Source organism: Mauremys mutica, chromosome 2 (genome assembly GCF_020497125.1).
Source record: "Mauremys mutica isolate MM-2020 ecotype Southern chromosome 2, ASM2049712v1, whole genome shotgun sequence".
NCBI classification, from domain to species: domain Eukaryota; kingdom Metazoa; phylum Chordata; order Testudines; family Geoemydidae; genus Mauremys; species Mauremys mutica.
Window position 1 is genome coordinate 139286488 of NC_059073.1, and position 12152 is coordinate 139298639.

General features: G+C 44.1%; 1 protein-coding gene across 3 annotated transcripts in view; it reads left to right on the forward strand.

Moving 5' to 3' along the window:
* Positions 1 to 236: 236 nt before the first annotated feature.
* Positions 237 to 12152, forward strand: part of DPYSL2 (dihydropyrimidinase like 2) — a 96920-nt gene continuing 85004 nt past the window's right edge. Inside the window, exons 1-2 of one of the 3 annotated variants that reach the window (XM_045005591.1) lie at positions 237 to 364; positions 1092 to 1449. In XM_045005591.1, coding sequence (XP_044861526.1) covers positions 1111 to 1449 — 339 coding nt within the window. In that variant the 5' untranslated portion in view covers positions 237 to 364; positions 1092 to 1110. Of the gene's footprint in view, positions 365 to 1073; positions 1450 to 12152 lie in introns of those variants that run through there. The other 2 variants (XM_045005590.1, XM_045005593.1) reach the window with 2 other exon arrangements.

Below are 12152 nucleotides of genomic sequence, written 5' to 3' on the forward strand. Positions count from 1 at the left end.
CAGAGGGCAGGCGGGTGCTGAAGGGACAGCGCCTGGGAAGCCGAGCTGGGCAAACCCCCAAGATGAGCAGGGCTGGGCGACTCCTTTTTATCGGCGCGAGCAGTTGATCAGCGGGGCTTGGGTGTCTCCCCTCCCACCCCACTCCACGCTCCCACCCCAGGGCTCTGCTCGCATGGGCAGGAGCTGGGAGGGGAGGGTTTATCGCGTGTTCTCTCTAGCCTTTAACCATAATTAAATTAAATCTCAACACCCATATAGTGCCTTCCCTCTGCCCCCCCCCCGCCTTAGAAGTGAGATCGGGGGTGCGTGGGGGGGTTGGCACTGCTGGGTGTTTCCCTGTCTTGCAAGGTCACTAATTCCGGAGGTAAGTCCTGATTAACGGGCAAATTTCCTTCTCTCTTTCTCTCCCCCATCTCTGGCTGTCTCCAGTGCCACCTGGCCTCCTCTCTGCCTTTCTCCCTCCACCCCCCTCTCCGGAGACACTGCACGAGCCGGGGCACCGCTGACACCCCACCCCCCCAATATATGATTCAGCATTTCGCCCTCCCCTTCCCCTGCGGTGCTCACCCTCCAGCTGCTGCCTTTGGAGAAAGTGAGGAACAATAGGCTAGCGCCACGCTTCATTTGCAGGGGGGTAGAGGAAGGGGACTGAGGAGGGGGGAGGTAGATCCCTTGCAGCTAACACGCCCCCCACCCCAAGCAGGGGAGGGGCGCTGCTAGGAGCAACTTGTAGCAGCAGCACGTTCCGGGGGGGCCTCTTGCTCCAATCCAGCTCGGCTCCATTTGCCAATTCGCCAGCCCCACATCACTTCCGGATCAGGCCCCAATCTCTGCTGCAGAGTGAGGGATTTTTTTTTCATCCCCTCCCTCATCATCTGGAGAGGCTGGGAACTTGAAATCTCCTCTCCTGATTGCAGCAGGAGCTGCTGCCTGCCTTCAACTTTGCATTGCATTCCCCTCTCCATGGACCCAGCTCGCTAGCCAGCCTCTCCTCTAGGAGGGCAGGACATACGAGCCTTGCAAGGCACACCCCTGCTAGGCTCTCTCTCCAGGGGGGGATTTTGATTCTATTTGTTGTTGTTTCTCTTTAGCAGGGAGCCCCCCGGAGCCATGGCCGAGAGGCGGCAGAATGAAGAGGAGGAGGTCCCAGCCTTCTTCAAGAACCTGGGCTCAGGCAGCCCCAAACCCCGGCAGAAATTCTGTGGCATGTTCTGCCCGGTGGAAGGCTCCTTGGAGAACAAGACCATCGATTTCGACTCGCTGTCGGTGGGACGGGGAACCAGCAGGATCGTGGCCCAGCAGAGGGATGTGGCCCACCTGGGCTCAGATTCCCACTCCCTCTCTTCCAGGCAGGGCAGGAAGGGAGGGGAACCATCTGTTGAATTCGGGAGAAAGGTGGAGATCAGGGCGGCCGCTGGCAAAGAGGCGCTGCAAAACCTCAATGACAAGGTGGGTGCGGATGGCTCTGGGTGTGTCTGAGAGGGAGATCTGCAATTTACACACGAGTTAAGCTGGGGGGGGGGGGAAAGGTGATCTCCGATCAGGCTTCCATTTCGCATCATGCCTCCTCATTGCATTCAACTTGCTGCATGTGCCAGTGCTCACTGAGGCAGCAGTTGGTACTAGCCTCTTATCGCCAGACTATGTCCCTGAATTCTTCTGCAGGAGCTGGGGGGAGATGGGTAGAATTAGAGAGAGGACTGCTTCACACACACCCCCTCCCCCGCATCTTTCCTTTCCATCTGCTGATGGAAGCTGACTTTTTGTTTCTTAGGCATTTCCAAGCACTATTCTAGCACAGTGCCCCACCCATCTGATGAATGCAGCTCACAACAAGATAAAATGCAGTTGTAAGCAAAAGAGCAGGCATTGGGCAGCAACCCTGATGGCCAAATCCCTGCCGATTTACTGAAGGTAAAACTCGCCTGGGGCTCAATTCTGAAGGCTCGACCCAGCTTTTTTACTCAGGCAATGCTCTTAGTGGGAATTTTGGCTGAGGAAGAATTTTAGCAGTTGACTGAAATGGGCATTTTGCCTGAGTAAATCTTGCATAGGACTGTAGGAATCTGGGCTTGGATTATCAAAGAGGGACTCAAATCCCATTTAAATTATTTTATCTCCTTTAGACCTCTTTGAAAATCCTGGTCCTGACCCTTAGTCCCAGGTCCCTGCTAATGTGTCAAACCATGTATAATTGAGCACCTCTTTGTCCCTTAACAACAAAATATTGAAAGCCATAGCTCTGGCTGATCATGTATAATTTCTTTCTCAGGTAAATTAAAAGAAATCAACTCAAACAAGATTTATTTAGCTTTAAGTCAAGAAATATTGTCACTCTCCGTGCTTTCCTGTGACAAACACTAGCTTTGAAGCATCAAGGTGAATGAAGAGTGGACCCAGAATCTGACAAACTTCTAGTAGCAAAGTAGGAAAGAGTTCTTCCAAGTATTCCCCCATGTCCACACCCCAAAGGTGCTTACGAAACAATTCCAGTCTCTTACAGGGGTGGCTCCAGGCCCCAGCACGCCAAGCGCGTGCTTGGGGCGGCATGCCATGGGGGGCGCTCTGCCGGTCGCCGGGAGGGCGGCTGGCAGGCCGCCTTCGGCGGCTTGCCTGCGGAGAGTCCACTGGTCCCGCGGGACCGGCAGAGTGCCCCCCGTGGCATGCCGCCGTGTTTGGGGCAGCAAAATGTCTAGAGCTGCCCCTGGTCTATTAAGAATTAATTTGAATAGCTGGTACCCAGATGCTGATTCACCAATGGCGTGGATGGTACATTCAAGGCAAAAAACTTGGGTGAGTGTCAATATGGGCTTGAGCTTCAGCACCCATAAATCTAATGCAAGCGTTGGGTACTCAGCACCTCTGAAAATCATACTCTATATCCATCTGCTACTGCAAAAACCCAAGGCTTGATTTTGCCAACATTGATGCCTGTGAATGACTTTGTTCAATGAAGTAGACCCATTTAACTGTGAATGACTTTGTTCAATGAAGTAGACCCATTTAACCCATACAATTACTCATCTGCATACACGTTTGCAAGTTTAGGGTTCAAGAAAGTTTTTGAAATTCAAGACTTAATTTTATGTGGCATCTTTCATACAAAGCGTAACTCATGATGCTTTGCAATACTAATAATAGAAGACTGGGAATGTGTTGTAAATAATAATAAAAAGGTGCAATTTTTGTCTGGTGGGGAAAAAAGTAGCTATTTCAAATATTAGTTGAAAACAATAAATATGGGATTATTTGGAGGAAAAATCAGGAATTGTAGCAGAATATTAACTGTATTTTTAAAAAAGTTTTGTTGCATGTTATCAGTTTGATAGTCACATTTTCATTATACCTTTAATTCAGAAGGCACAAAATAATGGCATGATCCACTAGAATTTTTGAATTGTGTCCCATTAGCTGTGCATAATGCTGTCACCGATATGGTGTTCTTTGTCCTAATGGTGATGTGAAGTCTGCTGTGGTAAATGACTAAAGAGAGATTGGTACTCATTAGCAGGAATGCTGTAGCTTTTATGGTTTCCCAGGTGACGGCATCTGTGTATTGTATTGAATTGAGTGCTAGGTCCTCAACTGATATAAACAGGCGTAGCTCCATTGAAGTAAATGGAGGTGCATCTGTTTACATTAGCTGAGGATCAGGCTCAATATATTTATATAAGAAAGGGGAAAGAAAGCACTTCAAGCTACTAGACTAAATTCAGACCTGTGTTAAAAGGCTAAAAGCCCACTGGCTTCAGTGGATTTGCATTTGATTATCCGGGGTCTGAATTTGGCCATTTACTTTCACACCTCAGTTGGACAACATAGTTTTAATAACACATTAATAATTGTGTATAATCTAGCCAAGAACAGCCTATCTACATTTCTGTATAGATAATGATAAAACAATAATTAATAAATTCCCATTCATGGTCCCTGAAGTTATGAAAAATGTAGATTATCTAACAAAAGCCAAGATGTCCTAACACTCAACTATCTGTAGCTTGGAGACTTGAGTATTGTTATGGCCACCACCAATATTCTTAAGAACCCATATATTTTTGATGGTGTGTGCTCTGGTCCAGAAATCAAAGGGCGATATCATCAGGTGGTATAAATGGGCGATGGCTCTATTGGAGTTAGTGGAGCTATGCCCAGTGACATTAGCCAAGGATCTGATCCAAAATACATTAAAGCACAGTCATCTTTTCTTCTGGTATGTAGAATGATCCTGCCTTATTCTCAGCCTATATTATTAGTGAGGCAACTAGAACCAGCGCATTTCGTTTTTTTCTGTACTCTTAACTATCCAGAGAATAAAAAGGGAATTTAATTGTCCTGCATTAAATGGCATGTGTAGTTCTGCGGACTAAGAGTATTAAAATCTCTCTCTGGCTGTCTATGGTATTCCACAAGCATCTATCACAGTAGTATCTTATTGACAGGGTGCTCCATGCTTTCGGGCTTAAAATGATCACTAGAGACATCAGGAAGAGTTTCCATCCTACTTTACAAAACATTTCAGTTAGTTCTTTAGGGGCAGTGTAGCCTAATCAACAGGCAGACTGTGGAAGATCTGAGTTCTGTGCCAAGCTCTGCCACTGATTTGCTGTATGGCCTTGGGGAAGTTACTTCACTTTTCTGTTTCCCTTTCCATTCTTTGTCTACTTAGTTTGCTAACTTTTGGGCAGAGAATGACTCATGCTATGGGTACAGCTACATTGCAGCCAGCAGTGGGATTTGTAGTTCATGTTGTTGTGTTTGCGCTAGCTTGCTGAAAATAGCAGGGAGGATGCTGTGGCACAAGGCTCCAACACCAGCTGTACGAACAAGTATGTACCCAGGAGGGTCAGGCAGGCTTGTGAAGCCCGGGTCATGGTGTCCTCATTTTAATTTTTAGTGGGAGTACAACTAGCACAGGTCGGTCTACACAAGCTGCCATTCACACCCCTGCCGCGGAGTAGACGTACCCAATATGTCTGCGCATGTGCTAGTACAGCACCTAGCACAATGGTGGCCCGATCTCAGTAGCGGCCTCTACAAAGTATCGTAGTAATGACAACACCCCAATTCAGGGGAAAAGTCCCAGTGATTTGCTGGGGTAAAGACGGCCAGGTGAAGCCCAAAGACTGAAATCATGAATTTAATTTCGCCGCCCAAGTGGAGTGAAGTGCAAGGAGTAGAAGCAAACAAAAACCATGAAAAGTAAATGAGATTTAAAAAAAAAATGTTGAGAATTTTTAAAAATCTAAGGTATTTAATTATTAAACTTGCTATGTCAAGTGCTTTGAGGTCCTCAGATGGAAGGTGCTATAAAGTGCAAGGTATTGTTACTATTAATAATCATTTTAAACCAAGTCCTATGTATAGTTGTTTGAGTCCATCAAAAATCAGGGCTTCTGGTTTAACTTCACGGTTGGATTTTGAATTTCTCCACCACTGGCTCCTGCCTTTAAAGAACAGGCTTTCGAATAAAAGATGTGTCCCCCAAAAAGGCCAATTGGAAGTTTTGAGGCTGCTAATATGATGACAAGGTGTGATGATTCCATACAGAAAAGTGGTTATATAGTTATTATTTGTATTATAGTAGCATCAAGAGGTCCTATCAGGTCCCATTGTACTAGGTAGGGTGACCATATGTCCCGATTTTGACGTCCGGTAGTATAGTGCTCTATTCACTATAACACACTGCCTCCCACAACACCTCACACTGCCACTCTCAGATAGAATGTAGTTTTTCTATCAGTCATTCATTAGTCTGTATGGAATAACTGGCACATGCTGCAGCAGACAATTACAATACAATGTAATTGCAATTAAAAATATATATGATCTTGTGTGTGCGGCTCACTTGATTTTTCTGCATAGAGAGAGATCTGAAAATACCGGGCAGCTCCATTTATTCTTACCAAAACTCTTGGTTATGCTAACACACTGGAAAGGTTAATTAAAATTAAAAACTGTTTGAATCTGGTTTCATTGCAACTTTGGTCTCCCTGTAAGGCAAATTCTAAACTCCTCCTGTAATAATAATTATTATGGTAGTGCCTAGAGTTCCCAGCCAAGACTGGGCCCCCGTTGTGGTAGGCACTGTCTAAACACGTTGTAAGAGACACTCCCTGCCCCAAAGAGCTTACAGTCTTACAGACAAAGAGTGCAAGGGGAAATAGAGAGGTGAGGTGACTTGCCCAAAGTCACTGGTGGAATAAAACTGAGGTCTCCTGACTTTCACTCCAGAACCCCTTTCACTGGACCATGCTGCCCCTCCTTGGCTTGGCCATGTGACTGCTTTGTGCCTCAGTTTCCTCCTTTATAAAGGGGAATAATAATACTTCCCTATCTCAGAAATGGGGGGAGGTTGTTAGGTTTTAGGCGATCAATGTTTGCCCTTTGTAACAGGACTTTATGAAGCAAAGCACTATTATGGTGAAAGTGCTGCTACTAATGGAGATCAGCTTCTAATTCAAATAAAGATGAAGGTTATTTATTTCTCCCTTTGTGGCTTCTTCCCTTTGCACTGTATGAAAGAAGTTGCCATTAGGCAGAGACTCAGGATCTACCTTTGCAATCCTTTTGTTCCCATTGAAGTCAACAGGCATGTTGAGTGCTGACCAAAGGAAAGTTGTGTGCTCCAGATGTCTAGTTATCCAAAACTTCTGTCCTAGCTGCAAGGATTATTAGCCCATCACTTTGTTTTGGCACAGCCAGCTTTTGGGACCTGTGAATTCAGCAGCTTTGGTGGGCCCCTGACTAGAGTGTTGCAAATAACATATTCTTCGGCTCAGGTAGCAATTCCAAAATAATGAAGGGGGAGGAGGGGAAAGGATTGTTTCCCATTGAGCCAAAACCAAAATTGTTCAGAATTTTCAGTAAATTGAAAATTAAAAAAACCCCAAATCTTTCTTGTCAGACTAAATGTTTTGTTTCACCTAAAACAAAATGTTTTATTTCAATTTCGACCATGTTAAAGGTTTTTGACTTTTTAAAAATATAAAATTGAAGGAAATTTCAAAACAAAAAGTTGTTTCAAGCCAAACAAATCAAAATTGAGATTTGGATTTTTGTTTTGTTTTGTTTTCTGTTGTTTACACAATTTATCAAAACTGACCCAAATTCACAAAATGTTTTGGTGTTGCTGAATCTGCACTTTCCACCTAAATGTTTTGGCTAAAAAACTTTGCCCTGCTTTGCCCCTGATTTGGGGAGAGTTGATGCATAGAGCGTTTTATTTGTTGATCTCAAAGTGCTTAACAGTTTATTATCCCCATTATACAGGTGGGAAAACTGAGCCACAGAGTCCAGAAGTGACTTGCTCAAGGTCACACAGCTAATTAGTGTCACTCAAATACGATCGGGCTTGCATTTTGATTAGGAGTGACTGGAAGAGAAAGGATCAAGGGGTGATGATCAGGGTAAAGGAGCAGAAATGGGACGGGAAATAAATACATAAATAAATGGCCTGGCTTTCAGAGTTGCTTTGCAGGTCCCATTGACTACAGTGGGATTTTGCGGTACTTGGCTCTTCTGAAAATCGGGGCATTAATCTACATAATTTACACACAGCACCTGTCAGTCCAGTACATAACATAGGTAGGAAGGATGGTAATTGCACTAGATTGGGACAGATGATCTCTCTGTTCAATCTAATCCGAATAAAGAAGGAGGTTGTTTATTCCTCCCTTTGTGGCTTTGCTTCAGACTTCCTGGGTGACCTGAAGCAATTGTCTTAATCTTTCTGTGCTTGAGTTCCCCATCTGTAAAATGGGAATAAATAACACTGCCTTTTTCTCTCTTATCTGTTTAGACTGTAAGCTCTTTGAGGCAGAGCCTGGCTCCTACTGTGTGTTTGTAGAGCATGGAGCAGAATGGGGCCCTGAGGCGCTATTGTAATACAAATGAATAACAATAGTTAATAAACACAGACTAGGAAAGCAATTCTATTTTAAACCTGTATCAACACGGAGGGACTAAAGTGGATTTAACATGCAAGGAAAAAGAGGTTCCAGAAATAGTCTTGCAAACCTGCCAAATAACTGGGGTTGTTGCAAAATCCTCAAGCTCTCATGATCCTGCTTGCCCATCCCGGCAACAAATAATGACTAACAGGACATTGTACAGAGCACAAACAATCATAGACTTTGGAATGCTAATGGAGCCATTGTGCAAAGCACAATAGAGGTTGTTCCAAACAGCTGGAAATGCTATTCCAAGTTTAATTTGTTAGAATTCCTGTAATTTCTCTAGCCTTTTTTCGATAATCACTGCTTGCAAAATAATTACACAGAGAAATGATTTGCATATTCTCCCAATGGATCATAATCACTTGTCTGGCTACTGAAAAACCAGACAAAATCCTGCAAGCTTCCTGGATCCCTCTTTAAGACATTCTGAGAGCATAAAGTCTTCTATTAAGTGCTTATCACAAATTTACCAATTCACTCATCATTCCTTCTGATGCAGAAAAGAACCAGGGTCTTTGATATGGTGCCAACAAATACCAATTGGACTAAAGAGGCTCCACTGTTTGGGCCAGCAGGTGTAAATTGGCATTGATCTATTGTGGAGCTTTACACCAGCTGAAGAAACACTTAGGGGAACAGGCCTTGTCTTCCTGTGTATTTACAGTGCTGATGGGGCACAAATGGGGAAGTAATCGAGTGCTTTTTGTGCTACCGCAATACAAATAATATGAACATAGTTTTAAATGATTAACTTGTTTGATCAGCTACAAGGCAGTGTTCCAGGTTTGGCCCAAATCTGGTACAGACAAGGCTGTGTCTAATTCCTCATATCCTTTGTCATATCTGCGGCATGTTCAATTTGATTCCGCATCCAGTAGGATTGTTGGAGAGGTGAGACGTTATTTTGGCAGCAAATTCTGCATCCCAGCTAGAATAACGTTTAATATCCCCGTTCTACAAAAATGGTTCCCTCATTTGAACCCCTAAAGGGAGACTTCATTTGGGAGCAAAATTGCGAAAGGATCCAGGGCCCAGCTCCTAAATACCTTTGATGATCTGGACCTAATATAGCAAGAATCAACCATCTTTGTTCTAAGATTCAAACACAAAGGAGATTCCCATTCTTCAGAAGATCTGAGAGAAAAGATAAACTCCATGGCATTGATACCGAATGATTTTTTTGGTGGAGAGATCTACCCAGATTTTTTTCTTCTCAGTCGCGCAGTCAGAATTTCCCCCAATATAGCAGTGTAGTTGAACCCACTGTTCATGTTCACAGATGACATGAATCTGCTATAACTCCCAGCTAGTTCTTTCGGTCAAGCTGTAGGGGCACATGCTTTAGCTCTGGAAGGCCTATGTTCAGTTGTAGTGATGACCAAAATGACAACCTTATAGTACTTAGGTTGTGAGCTCTTCGGGGCAGAGACCATCTTTTTATGTTTGTACAGTGCGTAGCACAACGGGGCCGTGATCCCTGACTGGGACGCTGAGGTGCTTCTGCAATATGTAAGAACATAAAAACTGCCATGCTGGGACAGACCAATGGTCCATCTAGCCTAGTATCATGCCTCCAACAGTGGCCAGTACCAGAGCTCCAGGAAGAGTGTACAGAACGGAGCAATTTTGGAAAGATCTACCCTGTCTTCTCCTCCCAGCTTCTGGCAGTCAGAGGTTTAGGGTTGCCCCAAGCATGGGGTTCCATCCCTGGCCATCTTGGCTAGTAGCCATTGATGGACCTATCCTCCATGAACTTACCCAGTTCTTTTTTTTTAAACCTAGTTATACTTTTGGCCATCACAATAACCTATGAAAACGAGTTCCACAGGTTAATTGTGCATTGTGTGAAAAAAGTATTTCCTCATTTGTATTAATCCTTCTGCCTATTAATTTCTTTGAGTGACCCATGGTTTTTGTATTGTGCGAAAGGGTAAATAATACTTCTCTACTCACTTTTTCTACACCCTTTGTGAGTTTATAGACCTCTATCCTATCCCCCCTAAATCGTCTGTTTTTTAAGATGAACAGCCCTAATCTTTTCAATCTCTCCTCATATGGAAGCTATTCCATACCCTTGAACATCTTTGTGGCCCTTCTCTGAACCTTTTTCCAGTTCCACTATATATTTTTTGTGAGATGAGGCTATCATAACTGGACACAGCATTCCAGGGATGGGTGCACCATGGATTTAGTTAGTAGCATTATGATATTTTTCTGTCTTATTTTCTACCCCTTGCCTACTAGTTCATACAAAGTATTAATAAGAAGTAGTAATAATAACAACAGTTACAAAAGTGGGGGGAGCTTGTCTTATGTGATTAGAACAGCGGTGAGCCTGAAATGCTTGGGATAAATTTAATCTGTCCTAGGAATATGGGCATAGAAACCATTCTGGGTGTATGATGTATGCCCCTCTCTGCCTGATCCAAAGAGCATATATGTCTGTGAAAGCTTCCATAGAAAATCTGACTCCTAGGTTTAATGCTTCAGCCTCGGAAGATTCAGGCTTTAACTTTGGAGGTTGTAGGTTCAAACCTTGGCGACAGCAGCCCTTACATAAGGGTCTGTCAGAACCATCTTTATGTTTTTCATGATATTAAGGGCAACAACAAAAAATTCATCCAGAGACAAACACTTTGATTTGCTTTTATCCACTTGTTTGTGCAAATGGAAAATAAACCCTCCACTCAAAACCTCAGATACTATTTATTCAGAATGGCTGACCATAGAAGCTGAAAACAGTCGTAAGATTGTACCTCATCATTTTAGCTTCTTTGACCCCTGTGTGCATTTAAGTTATGCTGTAACATTTATTAGCAGTCAAAAAAAAATAACCCCTCCCCCACTAGTGACAGAAAGTCCCCTATGTAATTGATAGCTATTAATGGTAGACATTTCTTTCATCACCTTTTGGGAGGGACAAACGTACCCCTACAGATATTTACCAACTTACCTCTAATCCTTCTAGCACTTGATAGCATGTGGGTGGCGTGCTGTACTTAGGGTGACCAGATAGCAACTGTGAAAAAAATGGGACGGGGGTGGGAGGTAATAGGAGCCTATATAAGAAAAAGTCCCAAAAAACGGGACTGTCCCTCTAAAAATGGGACATCTGGTCACTCTAGTTGTACTCACATGGCATTGCCAGTCAATGGGGCTCTGTGCTGGTGCAGCAATCTACATGTGCTGATCAGGGCCCTAGTTATGAATGAGTGAAAAGTCTATTGGCCCAACCTTGCTTCTCCTGAAGACAATAAAAAAACTCCCATTGACTTAAGTGACAGTAGGAGCAGCTAATGGGAGTGGCTTATTAGCATTTATCTGTCATCTCACATGTCTGTTTTCCTAGGAAAAAATATAAAGCTTGTTGAGTGAAACCAATCTGTTTCTAACTTGCTTCTCACATACTAAGGCTGATACTGTTGTGGAGTTTCCAGAACTACCAGGGAAGGTTTAAATCCACCCCGATCCCTCCTTTCATTCCACTTCAAAATATGTTTCTATTCTCATGCCATCACAAGATGTCCATATGGAAAAACTGTAAAGAATTTAATAGGGATAAAACCAACAGGATGCTGTAGAACAGGGGTCAGCAGCCTCTGGCACATGGCTCCCCAGGTTAAGCACCCTGGCGGGCCAGACTAGTTTGTTTATCTGCCACCTCCGCAGGTTCGGCCAATCGCGGCTCCCACTGGCCGCGGTTCGCTGCTCTGGGCCAATGGGGACTGCGGGAAGCGGTGCGGGCCAAGGGATGTGCTGGCCGCGGCTTCCCGACGCCCCCATTGGCCTGGAGCAGTGAACCGCGGCCAGTGGGAGCCACAATTGGACAAACCTGCGAAGGCGGCAGGTAAACAAACTGGTCCGGCCTGCCAGAGTGCTTACCCTGGCGAGCCGCGTGCCAGAGGTTGCCGACCCCTGTTGTAGAAACTCAGCGGGGTCCTATTGCATGCTCAAATAAATTTGTTAGTCTCTAAGGTGCCACAAGTACTCCTGTTCTTTTTGCGGATAGAGGCTAACATGGCTGCTACTCTGAAACCTGTCAAAAATCCTAGAGACTTAAATAGAAAAAGAGATCATTTTCACTTGAACCATCCTGTAATTTATAGAGGGAATGTAATTCTTTACTATATTTGATAGGATAGTCCAAAAAAACCTATTGAGCCATATCCTCAGCTGGTATAAATAGGTGTAGCTCTA